General features: G+C 37.4%; 2 protein-coding genes across 2 annotated transcripts; both read right to left on the bottom strand.

Annotated features, from left to right (window-relative positions):
- Positions 1–1,352: 1,352 nt before the first annotated feature.
- LOC127557478 (olfactory receptor 51G2-like) lies at positions 1,353–2,309 on the bottom strand. The gene has a single exon (XM_051990790.1). The coding sequence runs from the start codon at positions 2,307–2,309 to the stop codon at positions 1,353–1,355; it is 957 nt and encodes a 318-aa protein (XP_051846750.1).
- An 8,667-nt stretch (positions 2,310–10,976) lies between these two features.
- LOC127557477 (olfactory receptor 51A4-like) lies at positions 10,977–14,322 on the bottom strand. The gene is made up of 3 exons (XM_051990789.1): positions 14,316–14,322; positions 14,097–14,162; positions 10,977–11,935 (listed from the first exon to the last, which is right to left on the bottom strand). The coding sequence occupies exons 1-3, from the start codon at positions 14,320–14,322 to the stop codon at positions 10,977–10,979; spliced, it is 1,032 nt and encodes a 343-aa protein (XP_051846749.1).
- Positions 14,323–16,014: the final 1,692 nt, after the last annotated feature.

Genomic DNA, 16,014 nt, shown 5'->3' with positions numbered 1-16,014 from the left:
ATTCTGAATCAAAGGATATAACTATCCTAGGTACCTTTTGTAACAATTTATAGCCCCAGCAACAGTGTATTAATTTGTTTGTCAATTTACAATCCCTCTCCAATATATATTTTCACCTTTGCAATTGTTATGAAGTAAAAGTTCAGGGTTGTTTTCATTTGCATTTCTTAACATAATTCCAAATTGTTTTACAGAATAGTTAGAGCACTTTACAATTTTAATAGTAGTTCATCAGTGTTCCTGTCATTTCACAGATTCTCCATGTCCAACACTGATTATTCTCTTCTTTTTTCATCTTTACCAATTTTCTGCATGTGAGATGAGATGTTAGGGTTGTTTTGCTTTGCATTTTTATTCTTATTTATTTGAAGTAATCATTTTTATGTATTTTAATAATTTTCTTTTTATTCCCAGACATGATCCTCCAAGACCTTCACCCTAAAACATACATACACATATACACGCATACAAGAAAGACACAAAAGCATAAAAAAGATAGTTGACGATGGGTGAAGTAGGGAGGGAAAGGAAAGTGGGTAAGGAGTTCAGGGTAGACAATTCAAGACTCTAACCTCAAGAATTTAGAAACAAAAGTACCAACCTATTCTCTCCCCAAAGTTTCATCCCTGCTTCCAAATCATCTCTTATTGCCACCACTTAGTGATGAATCCATGTGGAATTGTTACTCGACAACTGTTTCTGCAGCTGTGGCATTCCCTTACCACATCGGTAGCCATAGTTACTGAAGAACTGGGAAATAAAGTTTTTTTTTTACCACCAGCCTTTTTCACTATCAAATGGTTTAACAATGGAAAGAGATATCTTTGTTAGTGGAAATAACATTAAAGAAAATGCATTACCAACTATTTTATAGCTGATATCTAAGGACTTTTCTGTTTGGCTTATAGTGAAAATCCCCCTTATATGTTGTCTTCTCAAGTAGAAAGTGAGATCCTTGAGAACATTAATTATTTTGTTTGTTGATGGATCCCCAACCCCTAGCACATATGTGTTTTGCACATAGTCAGCAATTAGTAAATGTTTTTTTTTATTCATTCATTAATTCTTCCTCCTATCCTTCTCCTTTCCTCTTCCCCTACTCTGCCTAGCCTTACACACACACACACACACACACACACACACACAGTGGAAGGTGGAACAATTGATGATAAATGCAAATGACTTGGGTCACAATATAACAATTGAGTTGCTATCATATTCTGAAAGCCTCCCCAGATTGATGTCAAAGTCTTACTTTCAAAAAGAAATCCAAAGAAAAATTCTCACATGAATGCCACAGCCTATTTGAGCTTAATCTAAAATTCCCTGTGTGATCTTTCCACTATTTATCCTTAGCTGACCGTGACCCTCTTCCTGGACAGTGTTTGCACAATAGCTCGGCGTATTTCTTTGGTCTTGACACTGTAGACAATTGGGTTGACCACAGGTGGGAATAAGAGGTAAGCATTGGCCATCATGACCTGCAGCAGGGGAGGCATAGGGTGCATGAAACGATGTAACACGGAAAGACTAATCACGGGTACATAGTATGCAAGCACAGCACAGATATGTGACACACATGTGTTAAGTGCCTTCCATCGACCTTCCTTGGAGGCAATGCCCAGCACTGTTCGAAGGATAAGTACATAAGAGACCACGATGAGCATTGAGTCTACTCCAAAGGTGAAGATGACAATGAAGAGCCCCAGGATGCTGTTTGGGCGGGTGTTTCCACAAGGCAACTTGATCAGGTCTGAGTGTAGGCAATAAGAATGGGACAGAGTATTGTGCCCACAGAAAGGCAAGCGCCTTAAGAGTAAGGGCAGTGGAAGCATGAGCCCCAAGGTCTTTAGCCCAATGGCAATCCCTGTGCAGGCAATTCGAGGTAGGGTCAGGATGGCCATGTAGCACAGTGGGTTGTAGATGGCTATGAAGCGGTCCACAGACATGGCCAGTAAGACTCCTGACTCCATCATGGTAAAAGAGTGCATAAAGAACATCTGGAACAGGCAGGCTTCAAAGCTGATTTCATTGTTGCCAAAGAGGAAGATGCCCAAGACAGTAGGCAGTGTACACGTGGTGACACCGAGCTCAACTGATGCCAACATGGCCAAGAAAAGATACATGGGCTGATGAAGAGTTTGGTCAACCCGAATTACATGGAGAATAATGCCATTACCCAGGAAGATGATAGTGTACATCAGGCAGAAGGGAATAGAAATTCTGATGTGCTCCGCTTCCAGGCCAGGGATCCCAACCAGAATGAAGGTCTGAGGAGTGAATGCGAAGGAGTTGTTGAGACCTTGCATTGCAGAACTTGTCCTATAAGACCAGAATTTCCTAAAGGATTGTAAGCAAAATGTTAATCAGCCAGGGACTACTGCCAACAGGACTCTGTGGGCTCACTGTAAAGAACACTGACTTTGGAACCAGAGGAGTAGGTTTCAAATTCTGCCTCTTTCATTTAACTGTTTATAGGATCTTGTATAAATTAGTGAACTTCTCCGGTTCTACAATGGTCAAATGAGAAGTTTGGATTAACTAATCTACATAGAAATGTTCATATAGAAATTTGTGATCTTATGCACAGGGTGTCCAGAGAGGGCAGATGAAAGGAAAGGAGTAGAGAGAGTCTCATCCCTAGGCTACTGGGTAGCATGGTGGATAGAATGCTGAACCTGGAGTCAGGAAGATTTAAATTTAAATCTTCTCTGATACTTACTAGCTGTGTGTCCCTTGGCAGGTCACTTAATCTCTATCTACCTCAGTTTCCTCAACTGTAATATGAGACTGTAATATGAAGGAACCTACTAGCAGTTCCTTTATATATGGTGGTTGTGAGGATTAGCACAGTGCCTGCAAATAACTGATTATTCCCTTTCCCATTGGGCTCTTATAGTTAAACATACATGATGGTCTTCAAAGTGTGATTCAAAAATCAAAAGAGGGTGATGCTGGACTTAAGTTTTAGAGCATTAGAATGTTACCACTCCATAGTATCTTTCCTATTTTATGAGAAACAGTTTTGTATAAGAGAAAAAAAGAGATAAAAATAAGAATGAGGAAAGAAAGAAGAGAATGGGATAAGAATGGAAAAAAGAAAAAAGAAAGGCATAAAGAAGAAAGCATTTATCAAAAACTTACTATGTCCCGGATATTTGCTAAGTTAGCTCTCAATAGTCAGAATACCTGAATATGAGGAACAGTTCTCCCACTTACTGCTTATGTAACATTCATCACTCTGAACCTGTGTCCTCACATATAAAAAAGGAAGTTAATGATACTAATGCATGTACTTGTTTATTTACCATTCATTTTTTAAAAATTGAGTTCCAAATTTTTCTTCTCCTTCCCATCCCTCCCCACTCAATGAGAAACAGAGCTATATATGTGGTGGTATATACATGTGAAGTATTTCACATATTTATTATGAGGGCAAACTGATTTAAGGTATACAAAGCAATTTGTAGCCATAAAACATACACAGACACACAGACACACACACACACACACACACACACACACACACACACAATCTATCTACCTATTTATCATAGATAGGGATACAAAGATAAAAAGAAAAATAGTCTCTGCTCTCACAGAGATTACATTCAACTGGATAACCAGAATGTTATTCAAAGCCGGTTGTGGAGATCTTGAGATGTTGATTAATTAGAGACAAATAACTGAGAAAAACTTGAACACTGGGGCATTCCTTGGACTTTATCAGGACACAGAGAGAAAACTCAAAATAATCTGGGGTAATATTGTATTCAATACTTCTGAGTCAAGTTTCAGGTGCTTATGGAGAAAACAATTTCAAACTGGAACCAGAGGGTAGTTTGGAGTGCTCTAAAGAGGAACAGAAGTACTTCAACAATGCTTCAGAAGTTAGTACTGCCCCATTCCCAAAATCAAAAGAAACAAAAAATCCCTCTAACAACCAAACTTGCTAATAATTCCCCTAACCTTTTTTTCTCTTTTCACCTTTCCTTGTTCTACTCTCTTTCTTTATCCTCTTCCCCCTTCTCTTCAGCAGCTACCTGATTGAACTGGGTTTCCTGAATCCTAGACAGGAATCCTTTTTAATTCTTTTTCAATCTCAATCAGGTCCCTCTATATCTTTTATGAGGGGAAGAGATAGGGAAAAGTTGTATCCTCTTTTCCAGCAAAGACAAAGTCTAAGAGATAAGTAAGAATTAAGATGTGAGGCTAAAAATGGGAACTGTGATGGATATTAGAATGTAGGACTTGTTCCAAGAAGACTTGGTCCCAAAATCTGGATCATAGACACTTACCAAAAGAAAAGGAGACTCTTTGGAAACTCTATAAGTAGGTCCCTGGTGTTTTGACATTTGTGTGTCCTTCGCTGTAGGTGGGTAAATGTGGGCAAAGAGCTTCATTTTATGAGTCCATGAAATGTGTGAAGCCTCCAAGGTACAGAGTAGACTGAAAAAAGAAAAGCCTTTAGAACGAAATCTTCTACTCATCTGGGGATCAATTATCTAGGTAATTAATTACTCACTCTGATCATGGAGACACAATGATATTGAGAGAATAGCTAGGCTAAAATTAGAACTAGACAAGGAAGGTTTCATGAAAATAAAACAAGAAGCTCAATGTCAGACAAAAAAGTTCTAAATAATTTTTTTTCATGTGAGGTTTTCATATTGAATTGGGATAAGGTGTTCATGATTGTTCCATACCAGGAAAAAAAAATATTGGAAGCATTCAAACAGAGGCTTGATGAAGACCTCTTTGTCAGGAATATTGTAGAGAAGATTCCTATACTATGGGAGAGATTGGATCATATGGTCCAGAGAGTTGAATTTTATGTCCGAAGAAGATTTGTATTCAAATCTTGTTCCTGATGCTTACTTACCTGAGTGTTCTTGGGCAAGTCATTTCATTTCTCTTAATTTCAGTTTCCTCAACTATAAAATTAGGAATTTTGCTTAGATGATCCCTTTGATGTCTTCCAGGTCTAAATTGATAATACATTGTGACTGTGGGTCACTTCCCTTCTCTTGGCCTTAGGTTCTTCATATACAAAATAAGTATTTGTGCTAGATAAACTTGGAACTTCCTTTCAACTCTAGATTTATGTGTGCATGAGTTTATAAATTGATTTCTGAGGTCCCCAGATTGCCTTGATTTATTTTTTTTTAATTTGGAGTTTTTCAGTTCTGGTATTTCTTTACATAACAGCTATTCATGATATCATTTCCTTTATAGGTTTCTTGCTTACTTTTTCCTTTTGTGTAATTCCAATATTGATTTATCTGACTGGGAGCTGGACTTATATCTAACCTTTCTCTTTTAGTTTTCTTGCCATCTATTCTCTTTTGTTCTTAAAAGCAAATAGTCAGGCCTCATCTATTCTTCTACCCCAATATGATCCTTCACCATTTTGTTTCCTTCCCACTAAAATGCTGACTTCCTGCTACCCCTCACCTCCTCACTTTTGGTCTAGACCCCAGGACTGGGCAACTTCAGTGACTTCCTTGACTCAAGGGATAAGATTCTAATTGTATCCTAGCAGCATAGAAACTTATATGTGTCTCTTCCTTAAGATGAGGAAACTAGATTTTTTGGAGAAAAGGAAATAAGTATTTAGTAAGCACCACGCTAAGTGGTTTACAAATATCATCTTATTTGATTCTCACAAATTCTGGCAGGTAGATGTTACTGTTTTCCCCTTTTCCAATTGAGGAAATGGAGACAGGCAAGGGTTAAATGACTTGCTTGGGATCATGCATCTCCTGAGTGTTTGAGGCTAAATTTGAACTTAGGACTTCCTGACTCCAGGCCTGAAGCCCTATCCACTATGCCACCTCCCTGCTTGGGTATAGAAGCCATTTGTCCTCTCAGGAATGATGATGTAGGTCTATAAATTACACTAGATGTAAGGTTTTCTTATGAGTTGAAAGAAAAGTTAAGTGGTGGTGATTTGTGACTTCCTACTGAGTGGTACTGAGGCCACTATTTTTTTTAATTTCTTTTTTTTTATTAAAGCCTTTTATTTCAAAACACATGCATAAATAGTTTTCAGCATTCACCTTTGCAAAACCTTGTGCTCCCAATTTTTTTCTCCCTCCCCTCCACTCTCTCCTCTAAATGGCACATGTTAAACATGTGCAATTCTTCTATACATATTTCCACATTATCATGCTGCACAAGAAAAATCAGATCCAAAAGAGAAAAATTGAGAAAGACAAAATGCAAGCAAACAACAACAAAAAGTGAAAATGCTATGCTGTGATTCACATTCAGTCCCCATAGACTCCTCTCTGGGTGCAGATCGCTCTCTCCATCACAAGGCCATTGGAACTGATGATTACTATTTCTTGATTTAAAACCAACAATAGAAATAGAAAATCCTGTTTTTTTTTTTCCTTCTGGTGCCTATTCATAAGTAAGAGAAAGTACAGATGATTACTATATATGTCTGGTCATTCACATTGGCAGAAAATCTACTGCTAGAAGTAACACAGAAAGCATTGCTGAAGATGTGAAATTCAGATTAAGAAACTGAAGACTTCATGGGAGCAATGTCCCCTTTATGATTGCTGCCAAGGTCAAAGACTTCATTAGAATAAGGCAGACTATTAACAACTAGTTAATGAGTTTTTTTTTTTTTTTCTGAGAAAGAAATAGGGATTTGGGGATGGAACTTTCCAAATAGTTCTCCAGTGTTAATTCATGAGGTTTTTATCTTGTACAGAGTTCTGTCCCCTCACTTTGTAGTATCTCCATCACTGGGGAGGGGAAGGGGTTTAAGTCATAATTTAGTTTGATATTACAGACCATAGTTCAGATTCCACATTCAAACTCTGCACCATTCTCATTGGAGTGTATGTGTGTGGTCGAAGAGACTCAGATTCCAGACGCCCTTACTTCTCAAGACTTCCGTGTTTAGGTGGCTCTCCTGAACATCACCTCCTGGAATCTCTCTTGGAATCACCAGGCTTGAACTCTTGGGTCCCATGAAGATTATAGATGGCACTTAGAAGCTGAGAAAGACAAAAACTGAATAGGTACAATCATTCCCAACTCCTTTTCTTGGAACAGTTGTAGAAGAGGGAGCAATTCAGTTTTTGGTGTATATACTGTGAATTAATTTGGATTTTCATTCTCTGGCTGTAGCAAGTAAGATACAGGAAGTCATTCAAAAGAAGCCATCCTCACTCAAGGAATGGGGATACAGAGAACTCCATGGTAGGCTCTGTGGACTTGCTCCAAAATGACTTCAAGAGCACTTCCATGCTAGATGATTGGGAATGCCTAGACAAGCCTGGGTCAAACACTGAAATCTTAGAGGTTAAGGGAACCTTAAATGAGATAATAGAAATTCTTTTCTGATCTGTGTCTTCATCCTAGATTGAGGACTTCAAAATCATGTCTCTGTGATGACCTCATCCTGAAATTTCTCTCAGTATCCAGGTTCTCATCACTCTGGAACATTCAATTAGCCTTCTAGCCTCCTTAACTTGGATTATCCCTCTGTAAAAACTGCCCCCTTCTCCCACTGATGAGTTTTTTCTGGGACCTCCATTTTCTGGAAAAGCCTAGATTGGCTTTCATTTTCCCCTTGGTCTTGCTCCTGGTTCCTGGCATACTCATGACAGGCCATCTCCCTCTCCTCCCTTTCAGTTGCCTTTTGTGTGTTGTATTTCTCCACTAGACTATAAGTTCCTTAAGGACAGAGAATCTTCCTGTTTTATTGTATTTTTATGTCCAATGTTTAGCACAGTATCAGGACATAGTAAATGCTTAATCCTTCTTTCACCCTCCCTTCCTTCCTTCCTTCCTTCCTTCCTTCCTTCCTTCCTTCCTTCCTTCCTTCCTTTCCTCTTTCTCTTTTCCCTCCTTTTTTCCTTCTTTTCTTCCTCTTAGCATCTCTAACCATTGCTCCTGTTTCCTTCATCAGATCCTCATCTGGCACGAAGTGCCTTCACTATCAGGGATGTCCTATTCAGTATGCTCACCAGCTTCTCAGTATCCTTTTAAAAAATATAAATTGAAGATGGAATACCGCAAGACTAGCACTTTCTTTGTTTGGATGCTGTTCCTCAATTAAAGTCATGTTGACTTTTTTTTTTAGCTTTCACACAAGTGGCCCTAATGTAGGGATTTTACATTGTTCCTGTTTGATGACATCCTATTAGATTTAACTTGATTCAATATTCTAGTAGTAGTGGAAGAATTTGGGGGGGTCTGGTTTTGACATCTGATCTGTTAGCTTTCCCATAATGCTTTCTATCATTTACATATTTGACAAGAATTCCATTTATGCTTTCATTCAACACATTAGTGAAAATACTGCACAGAGGATAAAATGAGATAGCATATATAAACTGTTCACAAAACCCAGCAAGAAAGGACCAGGAATAATGTCCCATATGGATCAAGGCTAAGAGGAAGTTCACTGATCTGTGATTGAAACAAATCCAATGTGAAAGTCAATTTTATGAATTAGACCAAGTCAAGATAGATCATGTTGACTGAATTACATACCTCTAATTCTCCTATCTCTAAAGAATTTGTACCATCAGATTTCTCTTAGTACCATCATGTAGATTTAGCATCTAAATTGCCTGAGTATGTGCTACTTATGATTAAGAACAGGAGGAGGGACATATGATATAACAGTAAAGACTATGGACATAAAGTTGAAAAAGAATCACCATAATTTTATAGGATCAAAATCAAAATTTATCAGAAATATCTAGTCCATCCTCCCACCCAAGATAAGGGAAGCATATTTTATGGCATCATTCAGCCTTTTCTTTAACACTTTCAGCTCACTTCTCAACAATTCAACATGTTTTATTATAGGCAAAACTTTTTGTTTCTTCACTCTTATCTGATTCATAGGATTATTGTACCTTAGAATCAAAGATCAAGGACAAACTCCTTTTTTTTTAATTAATAGAGAAGAAAACTAAGGCTCATAGATAAATGATGTCACACAGACAGCTAGTGATATCATCAGTCCCTGGGGATCATGCTTCCTAACTGCCAATCTAGGACTTTTTCAGTGATCAAAATGAGGCAAAAGGTAGAAGTAGAGATCACAAACAGAAAAAAAAGTATTATTTTGTGTAAGGATATGAATTTATATGAATTGATGCAGACTACAGTGAGCAAAAATGGAATTAATACCAAAACATAAATATTATAAAAAATTAATAATTTTGAAGACAACATAAACTGATAATGAAACTAGCAGAACCATGAGAATAATTATACATTGACAACAACACTAAAAACAAACAATATTGAAAGTCATATGCTATATTCAATCTAATGACAATTCATGATTCTGTAAGACCTATTAGAATATTGAAATATGTTTTCCATCACAAAGAGGTGCTAGATTTTAGGATGCACAATGAGACAAATGCACTTGTGTGTATGTGTTTGTGTATGCATCCATTGGGGAAACTTTTTTTGCTTGACTATGAATATTTGTTATAAGAAATGTTATTTTTTTTTCCGTTTTTCTCAAATAAGTTGAGAGAGAAAAATAAATAAGAAAATAGATTCTTGCTAATTAAAAAATAGAAAGATGGGGATTGCAACAAATATTAAATGTTATATGAACTTTTGCATGAAGTTAATTTTATTTAACTTTTTATTTTATTGCAAGAGACCTTATAAAGAAATAATCACTAAATGTTAGGAAACCAAAAAAAAAAAAAATGGAAATTCAAGCATCCCTGGGGAGACCTAACATATTTTAGTATTATCAGTCATTAAAACCTCAGAGAAAATAAGTTTACCAAACAGAAGAATAGGGATCCATCAAAATAGTGACTCCTAAAGGAAGTTACCCTACCTGACTGGAGACTCTATAAGGGAGAAAGTTAGGTGGAGCAGTAGATAGAGGAGTACATGGATTTAGGAAGATCAGTGTTCTAAAACTGTCTACAACAAGAATTGTATAATTCTGAACAAGTTATGTAATCTCTGCTTCAATTTCTTTATCTGTAAATCAGGATAATAATAACATTTGCTCCCTAGAATTGTTGGAGTGATCAAATGAGAAAATATTTGTAAAAAGTGTTATATAAATGTTAGTAATTACTATTAAGGATAGGGAGTATAATTCATTCATTGCACCCAAGGTTACTTTTGGTTAGATTTTTGTCAATTAATCCAAAAAATTAAGTAGTTCCTATTTTGTATTAAGAATTGCTCTAGGCACTAGGGATACTAAATGAAGGAACTTACAGAATATTGAGAGAGACAACATTTACATATATAGCTATATTGGAAACATAGGCACAATAAATACAGAGTAATGTTGAGATAGGGAGAGGTGCTGGTTGCTAGAGGAAGTAGTGAGGACATGTGAGAAGAGATATTCACATGGAATTTGAAGGATATTAATGGTTCTTAAAAATCAGAGAAGGAGGGAGAGACTCCCTGAAGAAATGGCAGCAGTTCCTTCTTTGACCAGAAATTCCAGAGAGCAGAACTATGTCTCCCTTGTTAGAACAAGAATTCTGTTAGGTAGGGGCTATATTGCATTCCTGAGATTGGGACTTCTTCAATATGACCATTTGGATTGTGGGTGGTCTCCACCATTAGACTGTGACTCCCACCAGAGCAGGAATGTCTTACCTTTCTCTATATCCATAGCACTGAGCAGAGTGCTTGGCACATAAGTTTTTAATAAATGTGTATTGACTAACTGGATTAGAGACTTCTCAAAAGTAGAAAATACTGTGTACCTTCTTTTATTTCTCTCCTAAACACCTAATACAAAATCATTGGTAGAAAAGCCATTCCAATCTGTGTTAGAGACTCATACGTCATTGACCCCTTGATCCTACTGAGAGGATCCTGCCCACTATGTGTTTTTACTAGGAAAAGAGAACTTCCCTTGCCTTGTTCTCTGATTTTAGATTTGACCTCTTGGGCACAGGCTTTGCCAGTTGGGGTGAGGTCTTTCCTTCCAAAATCTACTATCATGAACATTTTTTCTGGAGCAGGATCTGGACCAATCCATGACGGATCTGCTTGGTCTTGATGCTGTAGACAATTGGGTTGACTACAGGGGGGACCAGGAGATAGACATTGGCCAGGAGGAGACGGACAGCAGGAGCAGCATGTTTCACAAAGCGATGGACCATAGCTACCCCAATCATGGGCACATAGTACACAAGCACAGCACATATGTGCGACACACATGTGTTGAGAGCCTTGCGCCTACCTTCCCCAGAGGCAATGCCCAGCACTGTATGGAGGATCAGAACATAAGAAATGACAATCAGCAATGAGTCCAGTCCAAAAGTGGAGGTGACAATACATAGCCCGAGAATGCTATTGGGGCGTGTATTCCCACAAGGCAACTGGATCAGGTCTGAATGGAGGCAGTAGGAATGGGATAGGGTATTGTGACCGCAGAAGGGCAGGCGCTTCAGGAGGAATGGCAGTGGAAACATGACCACCACACTCTTTAGTGCAATGGCAACTCCCGTGCGGGCAATGCGGGGCAGAGTTAGGATGGCTGTATAGCGCAGTGGGCTGTAGATGGCTATAAATCGATCTACAGACATGGCGAGCAAGACGGCTGACTCCATGATAGAGAAGGAGTGGATGGAGAACATCTGGAACAAGCAGGCATTGAAGCTGATCTCATTGGCATTAAAGAGAAAGATGCTCATCACAGTGGGTAGTGTGGAGGCGGAGACTCCAAGCTCAGAGAAGGCCAGCATACCCAGGAACAAATACATAGGCTGATGGAGGGATGGATTGCCATGGATCACTACTAGAATCAGGCTGTTGCCAACAAGGGCCACAAAGTACATGGAGCCAAAGGGGATGGCGAGCCAGGGGTAGACAGCCTCCAGTCCAGGGAGGCCTGTGAGGAAGAAGGTCTCTGGAGTGAAGTAACTACTGTTGAATATCATCCCCAAAGCCAGGTCTTTGAGAAGTGTTCAGGAAGGAATCTGGGGTTTGATAAACACATTTAAGCATTATGCATGTAAATCATGAAGAGTCAATTAAATAATAGAGGTACTAGGGCTTAACATCATGGCTCAGCTAGTTGAACTTTTGCAAGACGTGAATCAAAAAGTACAATTAAGCCAAGTATTTATTTTTCAATTCAATTTTTTATAAAGCATATATATGTACATACATACACACACATATATGTACATATGTGTACATATATAAATGACTCAATCTTTAATAGTCCTACATATTTAGTGATTTAAGGCAAAGTATAATTTTATATGTGATTTAGAGAAATATAAATACTTAGGCACATTTTAATACTTCCTTATTAAACTAACATTTATCAATCATTTTTAATCTGATTTTTGTTTTAGGCAATCAGGGCTAAAAATAAAACTCATACTGATTCATGACCCTTAGTTCCCAAAGACTGTGCCAGTGAAATGGAATCAGGGCTTACCAAATTAAGAAAATACAGAATGTTTGCCTTAGGACACACATTATTTCTGTCTTTTGAAGATTAGCTTAATTTAGTGAAAGCAAGCTCATTGAGAGGTGTTTTTTTGGTCTAGAATAACTCCTGAGGGCATATCTGGGTTTTCATCAATAGAGGAAATACCTACATTGATGAAATCTCCAATCTTTTGAATTATTGAAATAAGATCTTAGTATCAGACTATCTTTTATCACACTTTCAGGATATTTCAATTCACCTTTTGATCTGTCTGTCTCCCAAAAGAGCATTGTTATCTCCTTATTATCTCCACTTAAAACCTCAAGTGCTTCATTTGTCTATCTACCCAATCAGTTCTAAAATATTCATTGGTGAATTAATTTTCTGTTAGTGACTGTTTGATCCATATGACTGAATTTAAATGGATAAAAGAAAGGATTGTTATCTTTTAAAATGGTTATTAGCAATACTGATTATTTTGAGTTTGGGTCAAATACTTTAAAATGTATGTATGTAGATAAATAGATGATAGATAGATAGATAGATAGATAGAAAGACAGACAGATATGTGTGTGTATATTTTTCCAATCAGGAGAAGAATTTTTCTGATCCTATGAAAGATCTGATTTTATCTGTTAAAGGAGAAATCCCCTAGTTTCCCCCTTTCCTCCTAGGCAATTTTAAATTTCCATAGAATTCATTCCTTTTATTGTGGTTCAGTCACTTAGTTGTGTCCTGACCCCATCCTATCCATGGAATTTTCCTGGCAAAGAAACCTGAGTGGTTTATCATTTCTTTCTCTTTTGCCTACAGCTAATAAATATTTGAGACTGTATTTGCACTCACCCAGAACTCTCTTCACAAAGTCATCTAGATAAGCTCTGAAAAACTCTAGTTAATTCCCAAATTTGCTTATCTTTTAGAAAAAATACTTTTCCCAGAAAGTACATTTTAAAATACTTTAAAGAAAATGCAACTGCATTTTTAAAAAAATATATAATTTCTCCATAGACTCGGATTCACCAGGTTTGGGGACCAATTCCCCTAGTTTCCTCTCATAGATAGAGAATTCCTCAAAAGTAAAGGCTGTTTCACTGATCAAGGAATTCATGGGTAATCTATTATAATTTATTTCCTTTTCCTAATGAAGTAAAAATAGGGGAATAGCTGGAATCAACTGCATTGTCAATTATTACCCACAAGAAAGTAGAGTGAGATAGATGAGCATTCCCTAAAGGGAAGGGAGAACTTACAGTGTGAGGAATTCGTGTGAGGCTTGGATTTCTGTTCTAGGCAGGCAGGGCTTCTCTCTTTTCTCTAACACCTATCAAAACTCCTTTGTATCCCTGTGGGGTGAACTCCCTTCTCCTTTGTCCATCACCTACATCCATGCATTCTTTATGACTGCCGGTATTTGTATAGATAGGCTCAGTGACTAGCTAAGAACTCAGTGTTACTTGCTAAAAAAGGAGAAAACAAGGATCAAAAAGGCTTATGTTAAGCTAAATGGAAAAGAGTATCTTTTTTGAGCTTTGGGGATAACCTATGCTGCAAGTTAAATTTTGAGCTGAATGAGTGGCAGTTTAGTATTATGGATAGGATCAGCAGTGGACAGTAGCACTGGATCTAGAATCAGGAGAACCTGAATTTTAATTCCACCTCAGACAGTTACTTTCTGTGTGATGATTTTTGTGAGATAGCGTAAATCCTATGCCATCTTCATATTCCCTTGATGTTCCTGTTACAAGGAATAGGAATGAAATTTAGTTATATGGGCAGAAGAACACAGGTTCACAGTTCCACAAGAAGGAAATCTGGTTGCCTTAGATTAAACCTGAAAATTGAAGAATAAAATTTCTAAGAACAAGCATCTGAAAAGCATCAAAAGTACCTTCCATGCTTTGCAGAATTTATGCCTGGGCTTTTGCCAGGGGCTCTCAAAGGTAAAGAGGGAGACAGATAGGAAAGTTCCTTCCTAAAGAGCTTTTGGGCTTAGAAATCCATTCCTTAGGGGTAGCTGCCGTAGGTAGCGCTCCAGGCTTGGAGTCAAGAAACCCAAATTCAAATCCAGATTCAAATACTAGCCATATGACTCTAGGCAAGTCACTTAACTCTTTTTGTCTCACTGGCAAACCACTCTAATACTTTTGCCAAGAAAACCCAAAAGGGTCATGAAAAATTGTATATGATTGAAAATTACTCAATAACAACAAAACCTGGTTTTTCTTCCCCTCCCAAGACTACTTTCAATGTTTTTTTTTTTTTCCCACACCTTTCAATTTTCTTTGTGATTCTTTCTCATCTTTCTCCTATTCCCATATTCTTTCCTAAACTCTTTACCTCTATAGTTAGTTAGATAATTTTATTTCTATATAATTAGTTTCCTTTGAATTCTATTGTTATATTTATTATTACTATTTCTATTTTTATTTATTTTTGCTTTTATTTATTTATTATTGTATATTGCTCTGAGAAAGGGGTCATAGACTTCATCAAATTGTCAAAGGGTGTCCATGACATTTAAACAAAAAGGTTAAGAGCCTTTCAGAAATTATCCTTGGTAGCACAACAGGGAGTGGTGCTTCAATTTTATTTCGTGATATTTAACTCATTAAAACATACCATATTGTCTCAGAAGAACACAGACATAGTTTGCTATCTGTGCCTGTAGGGAGGCTGGGATGACTTAGCCATTTGGAATTAAACTAGGTTAAACTGGAAAGGCTTCCTGTAAGAGGTGAATATAGAGAAAGGTTTGGAAAGAGCAAAAAACTGTTTGAGAAGATGGAAAGTATCCAGGATTGGAAGAAAGGCTGGAAGGGGACATATGAATCACTTCATTCCCTACCTTTATTCTAAGCAGTCAGCAGCTCCCAAGAGTTCTTTCCAGAGAGATGGCTCTAGGAAAAGAGGTTCCTTTTTTAGCCAATGATTCAGTGACTCCTATAGGGCTGGTCCTATATGCAGACCACCTGTTGTTGTGATATGATGAGGATAGGGAAGGACTCTCTCATCTTCCTTTGTCTACAAAACTCCATCAATAAAGAGATCCATCTTTGGAGGTGAACACTGCTCTTTCTGGGTTCTCTTCACCCCAGGATTTGCACATTTAATTTCCTTTATTTAACTGTTATGTGTTTATCTGATATCTTTGCTCCAATCACTTGCTTCAGTCTATATCCTTCTTGACCTTTCTGGAGCATATGCTCCAGATTATTACTACTGATTACCTTCTTCTCTTTGATAATTTCTTTTTCTCTATGTTTTTGTGATAGTGTTGTCTCTTGGTTCTCTCTCCTTATCTGACCTATTTCCAGTCCACCAGGCAACCCTTCCCTTATTCTACCTTCTCTTTTACTGTCTAGAGTATGACAATTCTTCCAATTATCTAGGCTCATGACTTTTCACTCTTTTCACTCTTACCTCTCACCCTTTTATTCAATTAGTTGTCAAGTTATGTCATTTTAATCTTCATATTATCAGTCATAAATGCTCCTTTCAACTGATGCTGACATTATCTTGATACAGGCCCTCATTACTTTATGTCATCAGGATATTATGATAGACTACTGCTTTAGTAGTAATTTGCA

Source organism: Antechinus flavipes, chromosome 3 (genome assembly GCF_016432865.1).
Source record: "Antechinus flavipes isolate AdamAnt ecotype Samford, QLD, Australia chromosome 3, AdamAnt_v2, whole genome shotgun sequence".
NCBI lineage: Eukaryota > Metazoa > Chordata > Mammalia > Dasyuromorphia > Dasyuridae > Antechinus > Antechinus flavipes.
Note: the sequence above shows the minus strand (reverse complement) of the source record. Positions and strands in the feature narration are given on the sequence as shown.